Source organism: Heterocephalus glaber, unplaced genomic scaffold, assembly GCF_053883595.1.
Source record: "Heterocephalus glaber isolate CG9 unplaced genomic scaffold, H.glaber_assembly_v1.0 deba00001431, whole genome shotgun sequence".
NCBI lineage: Eukaryota > Metazoa > Chordata > Mammalia > Rodentia > Bathyergidae > Heterocephalus > Heterocephalus glaber.
The window spans coordinates 1,063,437-1,078,220 of NW_028258295.1; the positions used below are offsets into that span (position 1 = coordinate 1,063,437).

Genomic DNA, 14,784 nt, shown 5'->3' on the forward strand with positions numbered 1-14,784 from the left:
AGTAAACCTGGACCTTTTGTGCAACATGGTACTTCCCCTCTGGGTTTAAAGAAGTTCTTTGTGTTCCAGCCACACACAGCTCCTTGACCTGTATGAGCAGGGAGTTCAAGTGTGAAGATGGGGAGGCCTGCATTGTTCTCTCAGAGCGCTGTGATGGCTTCCTGGACTGCTCGGACGAGAGTGATGAGAAGGCCTGCAGTGGTGAGTGCTGGCCCCATAGGCTGGTCTGGGCTGGGAGGCTCAATTGCTGTGGGGATATCCAGCTAGTTCCTTTTAGAACTGTTGCTCCCTCTGGAAGTGAAAGAGATTCGTACCTAACTTTGGAGCACCAAGTGAGCATCATGGCCCCATTCTTCTGTGACCTCCTGCCACCTCCTCCCTGTTGATGAAATTCTGGTTTTAGGTTTGTTTTCTGGGGGCCTCTTGTTGATGTACCATTGTTCACAGAGCCGTGCTTCTCATCAGTTCGGTCCTCTTCTCTGGAATGCATTTGGTAATAAGATCCTGCTATGACATTGTCCTTGGAATTGCAACATTCTCTACTGAGAATCAAGCTTAAATGCCTTAGGCAGGAAGGAGGTGAAATGCAAGGAAAAATAGCATCACTGGACATTTCTAAATTTCCCTAGGAAAGGTTGTAGAAAGAGATTTCAGCTACATTTTCTGGACTTTTTTTAGATAGTGATTGTGATTTCCTGACAATTTAGATCATGGTAGCTCTACCTAAAAGCATAAGTCTTTTCAAACTCAAGGGTTTGTAATATATAGGTTTCTGTGACTTTTCCCCCTTTATTTCTTTAGATGAGTTAACTGTATACAAAGTACAGAATCTTCAGTGGACAGCTGACTTCTCTGGGGACGTAACTTTGACCTGGATGAGGCCCAAAAAAATCCCCTCTACTTCTTGTGTGTATAACATCTACTACAGGTGGGTCCCATCTTTGCTATGGTCTTCATTTTCACTGAATGTCCCATAAACTGCTATGATGTTTATAGTGAGCCTCTTTATAAGCAATGTCATACATCTCAGCCACCCCATACTACTTTGCTGTGACAGTATCTTTCTTCTTTTGGTCAGAGTGGTTGGAGAGAGCATATGGAAGACTCTGGAGACCCACAGCAATAAAACAAACACTGTATTGAAAGTCTTGAAACCAGATACCACATATCAGGTTAAAGTACAGATTCAATGTCTGAGCAAGGCACACAACACCAATGACTTTGTCACCCTGAGGACTCCAGAAGGATGTAAGTGTTATAATTCATGTTTATGATACGTATCAAGACCTTAGTTTTCCCAAGGGTGCTCAGGAATGTGGAAACATGCTTTTATATGTCTTACATGTGTAGAAATCTTGAGGCTAAGTTTAATGGTCTTGCTGAGTTGTTGATCATTAATTTTTCTTTTCATGGCAGAAAATGTTCTTACTCCTTAAGTAAATTTCAGAGTCTCTCTACTATTGTACTCATTTGCATTTCTTGTATAGTTCTGTCCTCTACCTCCTTCTCTAATATTTGCCAGTACTTAGTAGCTCATCATCATTAAAATATAATGCATGTCAGCAGTTTTGTGGCCAAATTTTAAAGAAATTTACCAAATTTATGTGTCTAATGGAATTCCTTCCACTTTCCTTCTTCAGTGTAGTTGACATAAGTGAGTGTTTTCTTGTTCTAGTTATTTTTTCTAAGACTCTAGTGGTGGATTGTTAGATCATGGGATAATATTATTGGTAGATTTTTGAGAAATTTCTACATTGTTTTCCATAATGACTGTGCTAATTTATATGTCCTCCAGCAGCATAGGAGAATTCTCCTTTCTCTGAATCTTTGCCAGCATTTGATATTTTTTGTCTTTTTGATAATTGCTATTCTAACGGGGGTGAAATGATGTCTCGGTGTAGCTTTAATTTGCATTTCCCTAATGATTAATGATGTTCATATTCTGTTCATTGTTTTTGGCTGTTTGAATGTCTTTTTTGATAAATGTCTATTTCAATCATGTGTCCATTTTAATCAGGTTTTTGTTACAGTTGAATTATTTGAATTCCTTTCATATTCCAGATATTCTTCCTTGGGTGAAAAGGTTGCAAATATTTTCTTCCATTCTATAGATCGTGTCTTCACTATTGTTTTTGCTATGTGGAAGTATTTGAGTTTGCAGTAGTCTCATGTGTTAATTTTTATTTTGTAGTCTGTAAGTTTTTTTTGGCACCAGGGATCAAACGCGGGACCTTGCACTTGCAAGGCAGGCGGCAAAACCACTGAGCTAAATCCCTGGCCCTTGTAGTCTGTAACTTTTGAGACCACATTATAAAGTCTTTTTCAGACCAATATTCTGAAGCATTTTCCTTATTCTTCTATAACTATTCTGTAACTATAACTGTTCTGTAACTATTCTGTCATAGTTTTGGGTTTTACATTTAAGTCTTGGTTTGTTTTGAATTGCTTTTGTATATGTTGAAAGATCGAGGTTTCACTTCATCCTACTGAATTTTCCAGCCCCATTTATAGAAAAAACTACACTACATATTCTTTCTCCAGTACATGTTCTCGGTGCCTTTGTACAAAAAAAAAAAATCAGTTAGTGAAAATACCTAGATTTATTTTCTGGATTCTTTTCTATTGGTCTGTGTGTCAGTTTTTTATACCAGTACCATACTGTTTTGGTTACTACAACTTTGTAGTACAATTTGAGGTTAGGTAGTATGATACTTCCAGCTTTATTCTTTTTCCTCGGGACTGCTTTGGCTATTTGGAGTCTTTTATGGTTCCACTAAAATTTTAGGAAGTCTGTGAAGAATGTGATTGGTTTTCTGATTGTAATGAATTTGTAGTTTGCTTTACGTAGTATGCACATTTTAGCAATATTCTTCTAATCTGTGAATATGGGATGTCTTTGTATTTTTGTGTCCTTCAATTTCTTTCATCCGTGTTTTATAGTTTTTGTTGCAGAGATCTTCTACCTCCTTGGTTAAATTTATTTCTAGGGTTTTTTTTGTACTTATTATAAACAGTATTAATGGTTTCTTGTTTTCTTTTTCAACTAGTATTTTATTGGTGCATAGAAATACTACTGATTTCCATCTGTTGATCTTGTATCTTGCAAGTTTGCCGAATTCACTTAGCACTTTTAAACAGGTTTTTGCATTGTTTTTAGGTTGACTTCTGAACTGATTCTCTTCTAGTGCCAGATGCCCCTCGAAATCTGCAGCTCTCGCTGCACAGGGAAGCAGAAGGTGTGATTGTTGGACACTGGACTCCTCCCATCCATGCCCACGGTCTCATTCGTGAGTACATTGTAAGTACCTTCCAGTTGTTGGAGTATCAGGGAGCTAGAGATTTCCGGGTGTTCTGTATGACTAGAAATTGATTGGTGTTTGTGGATAATGACTCACCTGTAAGAACATTTCATAACCTGCCTTCCCCTCTTTCTACCTGCCTCTTTGACGGTAATAGGGTGTTCCATACTTTTGATTGCCTTTTACTCTTATTTTTCTTCTTACTTTAGGTAGAATACAGCAGGAGTGGTTCCAAGATGTGGGCCTCCCAGAGGGCTGCTAGTAATGCTACAGAAATAAAGAACTTACTGGTCAATGCTCTATACACTGTCAGAGTGAGTGTTCACATCTGTTCCAGCCATCTGGGCAGTCTGGCAATCTAGATGTTCCCATATGTAAGAAGTCCGCTTACTTTTAAGATACATATTAGTAGTCGGCAAAATGCCTGGTTCCTTGTCCTGAGGGGGGAAATCAGACTTCTCTCCGATAACCAAAACTTTATGGTAATACAGCTTTACCTGTTTGCAACCCAAATGTCCTATTAGCTTTCCAGCACCAATACTTTTGCACCTACCTCTTTTCTGCTTATCTTTAGCTGCAGGGTGATTCAGAACTATGATAAGTGGCATTTATAAACTGATTTTTCTAAGGTTCTTATGAATTTCAATGTTATCTTTAGAGGAAAAGAGATAGAATTTGTGCCAAATGTGTTTGTTGAGACCATTAAGTGCATACACTCCAGAGATTCTCTGGCACTGATAATTTCTCCAATACTCTTAATGTGTGTGTATGGATATAGAACTTAGATTATGTATATGAATATACACACACCCCTGCCCTTTAGAAGAACCTTGACATCTGTCAATCAAAAGAGATTTTGTAATCTTAGGACTGTCATATTTGCCTTTATCTAAATTCCTCCCCTTTGTCTCTTACCTCTCTTTTATCAGCTGCTGGGGCCACTGAATATTCTGGGTCACTCTGTGTATAATTTTCTACCCTCATTGCCAAAATCTCATCCTTTTAGCTCATTCGGAATTCTTGTTGTGTGGTGTATTGCCTTTATTTCATACTAATTCACACTCTGATTTGAAAAGGTGGCTGCGGTGACTAGTCGTGGAATAGGAAACTGGAGCGATTCTAAATCCATTACCACCATAAAAGGAAAAGGTAAATGATTCCAGCATTTGCAGATTTAGAGAAGATAGAAACTCCTTTGAGAATGACCTTCAGTATGACTGGAAAGGAGGAGCATAGATGAGAAAACTTCATACAATTTCCTTCCCCCTAACACTTCCAGGTATTTCTGTGGTGTTTTAGAGACAGAGTCTTTTTGGGTGACTGTTGAGTGATCCCTTTATAAGCACATATACCATTTAACAGAAGGAGTCCTACTTCTCACTAAAGATAAAGGTGATGTTGTACATGTCCATTTGTGGTGGTTTGGAGAAAGCTCCTTGGTAACACTTTTGACTCCCTCCTCCCAGTGACATTGACAAACTGTGTGTCAGTAGTAGTTTCCAGTGCTAGGACTGATCTTTGGGCACTCTGTAGTGCATACTACCACATTTTGTACATCAACTGACCTGATTGATCCTCTGAACACTACAAAGTCAGATGAGAAGTGGAGAGAGAGGTATGTCACTTGTCCCAGGGCACATAGTCTGTGACCAAGGTGGGATGGGAACACAACACACCTGACTCTGAAGCCTGTTCTTTTAACCATTGTGCTACACGCTTCCCTCTGGGCTGAGACACCCGAAGCCCACTGGACTGTTTTGCTTGCTGGGGTGGCTGGCTTGTCATCTTGCATGTGTGCCTTGTGAGGGCTGAGATCTGGTCTGTGTTTCTCCATTCTATCACTGGTGTCTAGGGGGAACTGAAGAAATAGTTGGTGAATGAGTGAATTGAAGCAAATTAATGAAGGGTTCTGGCACATGTTAGGAGCTGAACCACAAGTGGTCTTACTGAGTGGTTTTCCTCATCTTTATCTTGGCTACGGGACTTTTCATTTCTAAATGTGCAGATATTAAAACCACATGAGCACAGTGGCATGAAATGTGATTGGCGTTTACTTTAACCTGAGCTCTGAGTCATCGCGAGTCATTCTTTGCTGCCTCTATAATCTAGAATGTGGAGATCAGGGCAGCAGGCTACCAGACTTAGTGACACCAATCATTCGGTGGGCAGAATACTTGTAGGTAATAGAGAAAATGTGTTGAATTTATACTCCCCTAGAGTTTTTATTGTATTCTCGTTTCTCTCTACAATATGTAGCTCAAAACATACTGGCCTTTCATACCTAAAGATGTGACTTTTGAAGGTCAACATGCACTTGGAGTTCTGAAAGAACAAGTCACACATGTATTTGAAAATCTCAGTGGGTGGTTGGGCTTTTCTTCAACTTTTCTGATTTTGATACATCTCAGCCCCTCCTCATGTGTTTTGACTGGGGTGTGTGCAGAAAGCAACTGTGTGCTGTGTCCAAAAGTATATCCTTGAGATATCTGTGACCTGGGATCGTAATCTCATAAGGAGACAAAGGATAAAGGCAGAAGCAATGTCAGCTAGAATCACAAGGTTCATTAGTGAATGTAGTGAATTAACAGGAAGAGAGAAGCCACCAATTATTGAGTACTTCTTATGTGTTAAATACCACAGTACTTATTTTATGTGAATTTTATTTTAAATATTTTTATCTCATTTTGTAGGTGAATAAACTGGTTTTAGAGAGAATTGTGGCCTCCACCTGTCTCCATGATTATATCTCAAGTTGGCTTTACTGCAGCCATGCTGCTGGCTCTGAGTTAGCTGTTTAAAGCTTCTCATGGCTTTTCTTCTGATTCTTGGGTTTTTCTGAAGCCCAGTTTTATGACATGGTTGACCATCTGAAGGGCTTCTGTACATTTTGACCCCTCTCCTATGCCACCAGATCTTAAGTCTCTCTTGGCTCTCCTGTAAGAGGCATATATGCTGAGAGTCTAGTAAACTAGTTGTCCCTTGAATAGTGTCTTCTGATAGCATTTGTCCCACAGAACCCATTTCGGTTATGCTAGGCTGTGTACTACCAGCTTTCTTGTGGGTAGAACTTCAAATAACAAGCATGAGCTGAGAGCAGTTTCTTCTTTTAGCCACATTCTCCTTGCCCCCCATTGACTCTCAGCTTGAGCTCTGATCTTTTGGAGAGCATTGGTTGCTTACCTGGTCTTGAATCTGTTATAAATTAGGCTTTTATGGAAATGGAAAAAAGGGAAACATTAGTTGAATTCTAGGCACTGTACATACATTATTTTAGTTTGTCTTCCTAGCTCTGTGAAGTGAAGAGATACATATCTTTAGAATGCTCAATGAAGATAAGTAAGTTGCCCCAGGTTACACAGCTGTTAAGTGACAGGAATTTGAACTCAAGTTTGCCTGACTCCAGAGGCTGTGCTTTCCCAATTATGCCACACATACATTTATAATTTATGATTCATCCTGTTGTCATCCTATCAAAAGGTCTTGAGACCACTGGGACTTCGTTAGTGGCAATAAAGAGGATGTTTCCAGGGATCTCTGTGCTTTTGAGAACCACTGGAGCTGGGTTATTTGGGGCCATTTACATAATGAAGCTTTTCTGCCTGACCTAATTGCCAGGCTGGCTGACTGAGCCAGGATTGCTCTGTGTTCGCCAAGCAAGCTGCAGGAAAACAGCGGTAAAAGAGATAGACATTAACGACAGCCAAAGAAATGCCTTTTCTTCCCCAGCTGAAAGATGGCTTTGTCTATTAAGTTGAAATCTGTAAAGTCTTGCCTTCCTCACTTTTTATCCTGTGGTTTCTCTGTTTGAATTCCTTATTTGTTTTTAGTGATTCCACCACCAGATATCCACATTGACAGCTATGATGAAAATTCTCTAAGCTTCACCCTGACGATGGATGGTGATATCAAGGTAATGTGGTGATTTCCAACTGGCATTTAGGTGGGGCTTTGTTTTATGTGGAAATCCATAGGCCTCAGTATAGTAAGATTAGAAAAAAATTGAATGACTTGATCTAGAGAAGCTAAAATATCAGAACTAGGTTTGTTCCTTCCCCCATGAAGAACAACTTGAGTCTCTACATGTAATTACTCTGCCTCAGCCTGGTGCCTTTTTTCTTTAACCATATAATTAAATGGTTCACAGCTACAGTGCAAATAAAGAGTTGGTGTTAACAGAATATGTATGCCCTGTAATTTTCAGCTTTATTGGATTTCCTGGTACTAAGTGCTAATGCAGAGGTTCTCACAGTGGAAGAGCAACCCTCTTGTGAGAGTCGATGTCTAGGAAAGACATCCATCTTGTATCTCTGCAAAGCTCTCAACTCTTTCCACTGCCACTGGCTATTGGGCTTGGTCCATCTACACACGGACTCCACCATAGTTATGTTTCCCTGGGGTGTCTCAGCTGAGATCCACTTTCTATAATGTTCTTTCTTGTCTTTTTGCTCCTGCTCTCTATCTATGGGATTGTGGTGGAGCAAGAAGCCTTTGGAATCCCTGTACCATCTACTTAACTACAATTTAATATCATTTCCTTGGCTTCACTGAGGGCTGTTACAAGAGATGCCTTCATGTGGTCTTTGTCTTTGGTCTTGAAAACATTTTTTTTTGTCCTGTATTTAAAGATCTTTAGATCAGACTCTTCCAGGAGATCAGGACTTAATGAAGACTGACTTTCTGGTGCATGGATATATTTACCCATGTTAGATGGTGAGATTTCACCAACCCACATTGTTACTGGTCTCTTGGCCTTGACTGCAAGGACAGCCTGAGCTGAGATTGACCCTTAATTACCATGGCCTAATTATCTTTTCAGTTTTTCCTGTTTCTACCTTTACTACTTGGTTCTTGTCATTTTAGGCTGCATTAACTTTCTGGTTTCCTTGAATATATTTTATATTATAAGTGATCTCATGTTTATTTTTAGAACATAAAATATAACTAAATATTATTCCTATTTGTGGTACTAGGGCTCAAACCCAGGGCCTCACACATGCTAAAGTGCTCTACCATTGAGCAACATCCCTGGCCCTTAGCTAAATGTTATTAATTATAGCATAAATAGAACTTGTTTAAAAATCAGAAGAAACTACCTGTCCATTGTAAGAACTATGATACCTAAAGAAACAGAAAAGAGATGTACTCTTAATCCTGCTTGTTGTATTTGGCATGCCCTCTGACTGTGTTAACTGTTCTATCATGTGCTTCCTGGTTCTTGGTAGGTGAATGGCTATGTAGTGAACCTGTTCTGGGCATTTGACACCCACAAACAAGAAAAGAGAACCTTGAGCTTCCGAGGGAGCACATTGTCACACAAAGGTAACACCTTGAGGGTAGTCAGTGTGAGGGGAAAGGCGTAAGGCTGGATCAGTGCTCTCCTGGCAGCAGAGCTTGTTTTCTGGTGTCTGGGAGAGAGAGGGTCTTCTCTGGAGGCAGACAGATTCTTGTCCATTGAGGACACTATAAATGTCCTCCTGGCTTGGTAGGAAAACCTTCACTTGCTGTCTCTGGAAATCCCCTCCTACCTTCATGGAAGTTGGAGGTTACAGAGGAGGAAGAACTGGAAAGAGGCCAAGTTAACTCTTCCAGATGATTTTTGTGATTCACAAGAAGGAGTTCCTCAATTTAGTCATGGTTTTTTTCTAGCCTGGTTCACTTCCCTGTGCTAAGTAGCACAAAGCCTGGTACGCGGTTGGTCTTTGGAAAGTATTGATGGAATGAATGGACCAAGCGAATGAAGAAGGAAGAGGTCCAATCTCTCTTTCATCTGTGCAAGAAAAGAGCCTCAGATTGTCTGAAAGTGGGATAATGGAAAAATTTAAATTTATTTCTAAGACAAAACTTTCAATCCCCAAAGCTGCCTCTGAAAGTTGAGAATGACACGGGAGCTTCCTCCTTTCCCCTTCTTCTAGCCTGTTTGCAAAGTATTTCCATTTGTTCCTTGTGAAATAGAATCTACAAATCTTTTGTTATTGTTATTATATTATTATTATTATTATTATTATTATTTTGAAAGTGAAGGTCTAGGTTCAGTAATTTTCCTTTTGAGGTCATGCAAGGGAGAAATAACATTGAACATCTGCTGTGATTGTCATTTACCTAAAAATTCTGAGTTGTTGGTATTATTGTTCTACATAGTTCCAATAATACTGTAATTCCATGAGGTCTGCTTATCCTCTAGAGGCAAAACCCAGGTTTGGAGAATAGACAGTTTCCTCTGAAGGTAGCAGAGCCACGATTGGAACCATGGCTTCCATTTACAAACCTGTGATCCCATTGCCTCACTGCCGCACTAGTAGAACTGGCAAAGTTGTACTAGCTGTTGCTTGAGGTGCATGAAGGGCCAGCTTAGTGCTCCGCATTATGCCAGGCACTTTACAAGCAGTTTCTTTTTTAATCCTTGCAACAGCCAGCTGCTGTAAGTGCTGTTATTTTTCTCCATCTTACAAACAAGGAAACAGAGCATTTAAATACTTCACCAAGCATATACAATCACAAAGCACAGGCCTTGAGATCCTCCCACAATCCTGCTGATTCCTAAGGTTGTCCTTTAACATGTCCTCTATTCTGTTCATACTTCTTTTAGTTTTAATCCCTTAGTTAGAAAAGGAATACATGCTTATTTCAGAAAGTTTAGAAGACAGAAAGTATTGAGAATATTAAAGTTTTCTATAATTTTACTTTTGCATTTCAGATGTCTCCCATATATTTTTCTATGGATTAATCTTATATATTTTTATAAATAAAATCAAAATACTATGTATAGTTTTGTATCTTGCCTTTTCACTTATTATAAAATTGAAGAATTTTCCCGTGTCACTAAATATTCTTTGGAGCAAGTTTTAGTGGCTGGATAGTAGTTGATGGAACTTACATGATTCAATTATCATCCTGTTGCCAGACAGCCAGATTATAACAGTGTTCTACTGCAACAGACTCTGAGATGCATATCTTTGTCCACAGATTTTTGAGTCCTTCTGATTTCATGGGATAGCTGGGCAGAAGGGTGTGATTTTTTTTCAAGGCTCTTACAACACAAGGCAAAATGGCTATCCATGAGGATTGGATGGGTTTTATCCTGAGATGGTCAGCTTTAAGAGAAATTACCCAGTGCCCCGGAGATGTGCTGCATGTATCAGTCATCAGTAAATAAATGTTAAACAAACTTGTAAATTGATGAAGTCCTATGGCATTTAGGACTCAGATTGAGTGATTACTTTTTTTTAGATAGGGTGACCATAGTGATACAAATTATTGATCAATACTCCCAACTTCCTCCTGGTGCCCTTTATCCTTGTTTTCACAGTTGACAATCTGACAGCTCATACGTCCTATGAGATTTCTGTCTGGGCCAAGACTGACTTGGGGGACAGTCCTCTGGCATTTGAGCATGTCATGACCAGAGGAGTTTGCCCACCAGCTCCTAGCCTCAAAGCCAAGGCTATCAACCAGACTGCAGTGGAATGTACCTGGACTGGCCCCAGGAATGTGGTGAGTAGGTCAGAATGACCGTTCCAGAGTGAATATGGACCCAACCCCTCACACCTCAAAACTGAGCCACTGGACACCTACAGGGCTTTGTTTTCTGCTGCTGTGTCTTCCTTTCTCACCCCAAACACAAGCCACCCTCTCTTGTCAGTTCTGAATGACTTTCTAGAAGCACCTGACGTGTCAGGCCTGGCATTCTTGCCACTTCCTGAAACAGTTCTTAAAGTCCTCTTTTCATGAATGCCTTTAGTTGCACTGTAGTGACTGCCTTGATGTCCTGAATCCATTGAAAACATTTATTTTTCAAGGTCATTTTGACTTTGAGGAAGAGCCAGAAATTGCATGGTGGTAGATCTGGTGAATAAAGTGGATGAAGGCACACTGTAATGTTTTTAAGAAACTAAGGTTCCATTGGATGGCATCTAGCAGCAGCATTCACTTAAATTAGGGATTTCAAGCAAATGAGGTCACTGGACTATGAAATGATATCCTTTTCCATTCTTTTCTTTTACCAGGTTTATGGTATTTTCTATGCCACATCCTTTCTTGATCTCTATCGAAGCCCAAAGAGTGTGACCACTTCACTCCACAATAAGACAGTCATTGTTGGTAAAGATGAGCAGTATTTGTTTCTGGTAAGTTTCTGTAGCAGCAAGGCAGGATGAGTTTCTGTTTTTTAAGGGCTGTCTTAAGTCTTGGGCTCCTGAGCTCAATCAGGACACCTGAATTCCAGGATCAGTGTGTGTAATGGGAAGAAATTTCTTTTTTGTCATAAGCATCACAACCACTTAGTTAACTACAGTCCACCATGGAGGATTGGTGGTAGATACAGATAAATCAAAGGTGTAAATTTCCAATGATGAATGTAATTATATTGTATACCTAAAATGTACCAATAAAATAAAAATTTTTAAAAAGTGTTTGTCATATTCCACTATTTATTTTTACATGTGTGCCAAGATACATGGAAAAAGATGTGTGATCCATTATTACTTATAATTGCAAAAGATTTGAAATAACTTAAATGCCTCTCAAGAAAGAAGTGATTACAATATTATGGCGTAAAAAAAAATATTATGATGTGTTCATGAAATGGAATACAGGGCAGCCATCCAAAAGAAATACTACTTTGCATGTACTGAAGTGCAAAAATCTTTAAACTGTATTACTAAGTATAAGAAGTGAAGAGCATAATATGTGTAGTGTTTTCTTGATTGTGTAAAATTGAAAGATAGGTTACACATATGTGTATATGCTCTGGCATGCATTAGTGTGAATTTATATCCATAGACATATCTGTGCTCATATGTGCCTTGGACATTTTGGGGCTTCTTTTGACAGCACTGGGGATTGAACCCAGAGCATTGCACATGTAAGGTAATATGAGTTATAATAATAAGCTATATCCTCAGCCTCTGCATAGGACATTTCTAGAAGGAAGTGCAAAGAACTATTAGCAGTGATCTGAGATGGAGGGAAGTATTTTATATCTTTGGTACTAATTGAACTTTAATTGCATATGTGAGTCACATATACAATTTTCAACAATTATTTTGTTGAAAAAGTATTTGGTGAAGATTGTGTGAAACTCTGTGGTTTTTTTCCCCCTGTGCATGTTCTTGGACCCTAGGTGCGGGTGTTGGTTCCTTACCAAGGGCCGTCCTCTGACTACGTTGTTGTGAAGATGATCCCAGACAGCAGGCTTCCACCCCGTCACCTGCATGCAGTTCATACAGGCAAAACCTCAGCCATCATCAAGTGGGAATCCCCATACGACTCTCCTGACCAGGACCTGGTGAGCAGGCTAGACATCCAGGCGGCTTTACTTATTCTTAGCATGTGTTGGGTGGTACAGTGTGGAAGGTGTTCAGTAAGGGAGTAGGAAACACAGGCCTAATGGTTCCGTTCAGCAGGTCTCTCCCATTTCTTTCTCGGCAAATATATGATCTTTATAGGTACCTTGTTTTAGGTGATACTCTTTTGTTACTTCCAGCTGTCACATTTGATTGTCCTTCCTGATTTGATGCTCACATCCCACACCTTAACCCTCTGAAACAGAGGTCATCAAAAAAGGCCTGTAGGCCAAATCTGGCCCATCTTTTTTTTAAATAAAATTTTATTGGAACCAAGTCATGCCCATTTTTTTACATATGACCTGTGTCTGCTTCCATGCTACAAACAACAGAGTTAAATAGTTGTGGTGGGGACCATATGGCCATTGAAGCCTAAAATACTTACTAGCTGAACCTTTTTTCAGAATGTTTGCTGGTCCCTGGTAAAAGAAGAGACATTGATCTTGGAAAAATAGCTTTCAGTTTTCTTTACTCTGGACTACTTTTACCTCTGCTCCCTCTCTTCTCCCCGTCATCCTATGGATGCTTGCTTTAAAATGCTTGGTTATAAAGTCTCCTCTTAACTCTAAACTTCTTCCTGACAATCAGGTTTCCTGTGCTTATTACATGTGCCTGTATATTACCCACACACATACTATGTAAGAAGCACCCTAGAGACATTCAGTAGAGCATTTGTCCTTTAGAGCTAGAATTGAATACTTTTGTTCATTGTCTCTCCACTGACAATATCTGTAAACTGTTGCAGGGGTGGTGATACAGAAGTTGAGTACTAGATTTGTATATTATTCCGTGTTCCAACCTAGCTACTGATACCACACTAAAGGTGGCTTACCCTAGAGTTTTTTGTTCTTTTTGCATCTAGTTGATAATTCTATGCACAATTCTCTCAGTGCATACTTATTATAAGGCTGGTCCTGTCCAATCCAAAGAACAGAATCAGATTTTGGAATATTGTTGAATATTGTGGTTCAGTGTTTCATATAGTTGGCCCTTTGTATCTGCAGATTCAATCAATTGCAGATTGAAAATATTTGAAAGAAGAAATTGTGTCTATACTGACATGTACAGATATTTTTCTTGTCATTATTCCCTAAGCAATATAATATTACAACTAGTACATAGCATTTACATTGTATTAGCTATTATCTTTAATCTAATGATGATTAAAGTATGCAACATGATATGTGCAGATTATCTGCTACTACTACACCATTTTATATAAGGGTATCCACAGGGCTTCTGGAATCAGTCTCTTGTAGATAAAGAGGCATGACTATATTTGTGTTACATTGTCTGCCTTTGAACTATGAAGGGTAAAGAATAGCAAGTTTCTGATAACCACTCAGATATTCTTTTTTATTTTTTGGTCTTAGTTCTATGCAATTGCAGTTAAAGATCTGATTAGAAAGACCGACAGGAGCTACAAAGTAAAATCCCAAAACAGTACTGTGGAGTATACCATCGGCAAGTTGGAGCCTGGAGGGAAATACCATATAATTGTCCAACTGGGGAACATGAGCAAAGATTCCAGCATAAAAATTACTACAGGTGAGCAAGGGAGAGCACAGAGCCCGTCTTATACAGCTAAGCATCCACAGTGCTGTTAGATCTCTTGACAGCGATTTTGCATCAGGAGTTGCCCATATATGCCAACGCTGCCCTTGAGTTTACATGCCACAACAGAGCAGTGCAGGGAGTGGGGCTCCCATATTCAGGCTGCAGTAAGGTGGCCAAGGCACAGTGGGCTGGGCAGTGGCTCTCTTTATTACTTTTTCTCCGATGTTTTGACATCGCTAGGAGGAGAAGAGGAGGACTTCCCAAGAGTTAGAAAATATAAGAGATATTTACCACCAAGATGAAGCATTGCATCAGAAGGCCTGGACCAAGGCACACAGGTTCACTGTTGCAATCTGACATGTAGAAATGGAGGGAGACTAATAATTGGGCCATAGATTAAAGGGTAGTCAATGTCAAGTTCACAAAGTGAGTAAGAAGCTCAGTTACTTGGACAGCATCAGACAGTGTGAGGAGTTTCAGCCCTCTTTAGGCTGGTAGTGTGAGCAGTAGACCTGGGTCATACTTTGGTATTATTCCAGTGTCCTTGGTTCAAGCAGACTTCTCATTCTATCCAATTCCTTTCTTGT

At 39.6% G+C, this 14,784-nt stretch overlaps 1 protein-coding gene across 2 annotated transcripts in view; it reads left to right on the top strand.

The window, feature by feature from the left end:
* The window catches only part of Sorl1 (sortilin related receptor 1), a 169,894-nt gene that overhangs the window by 144,329 nt on the left and 10,781 nt on the right, over positions 1 to 14,784 (top strand). The window contains exons 33-44 of one of the 2 annotated variants that reach the window (XM_004870912.4): positions 70 to 201; positions 802 to 928; positions 1,079 to 1,248; positions 3,186 to 3,298; positions 3,509 to 3,613; positions 4,376 to 4,448; positions 7,127 to 7,209; positions 8,522 to 8,618; positions 10,606 to 10,790; positions 11,303 to 11,422; positions 12,418 to 12,582; positions 14,014 to 14,188. In XM_004870912.4, the coding sequence (XP_004870969.2) occupies positions 70 to 201; positions 802 to 928; positions 1,079 to 1,248; positions 3,186 to 3,298; positions 3,509 to 3,613; positions 4,376 to 4,448; positions 7,127 to 7,209; positions 8,522 to 8,618; positions 10,606 to 10,790; positions 11,303 to 11,422; positions 12,418 to 12,582; positions 14,014 to 14,188 (1,545 nt within the window). The remainder of the gene's footprint in view (positions 1 to 69; positions 202 to 801; positions 929 to 1,078; positions 1,249 to 3,185; positions 3,299 to 3,508; positions 3,614 to 4,375; positions 4,449 to 7,126; positions 7,210 to 8,521; positions 8,619 to 10,605; positions 10,791 to 11,302; positions 11,423 to 12,417; positions 12,583 to 14,013; positions 14,189 to 14,784) is intronic. The other variant, XM_021249086.2, reaches the window with a different exon arrangement.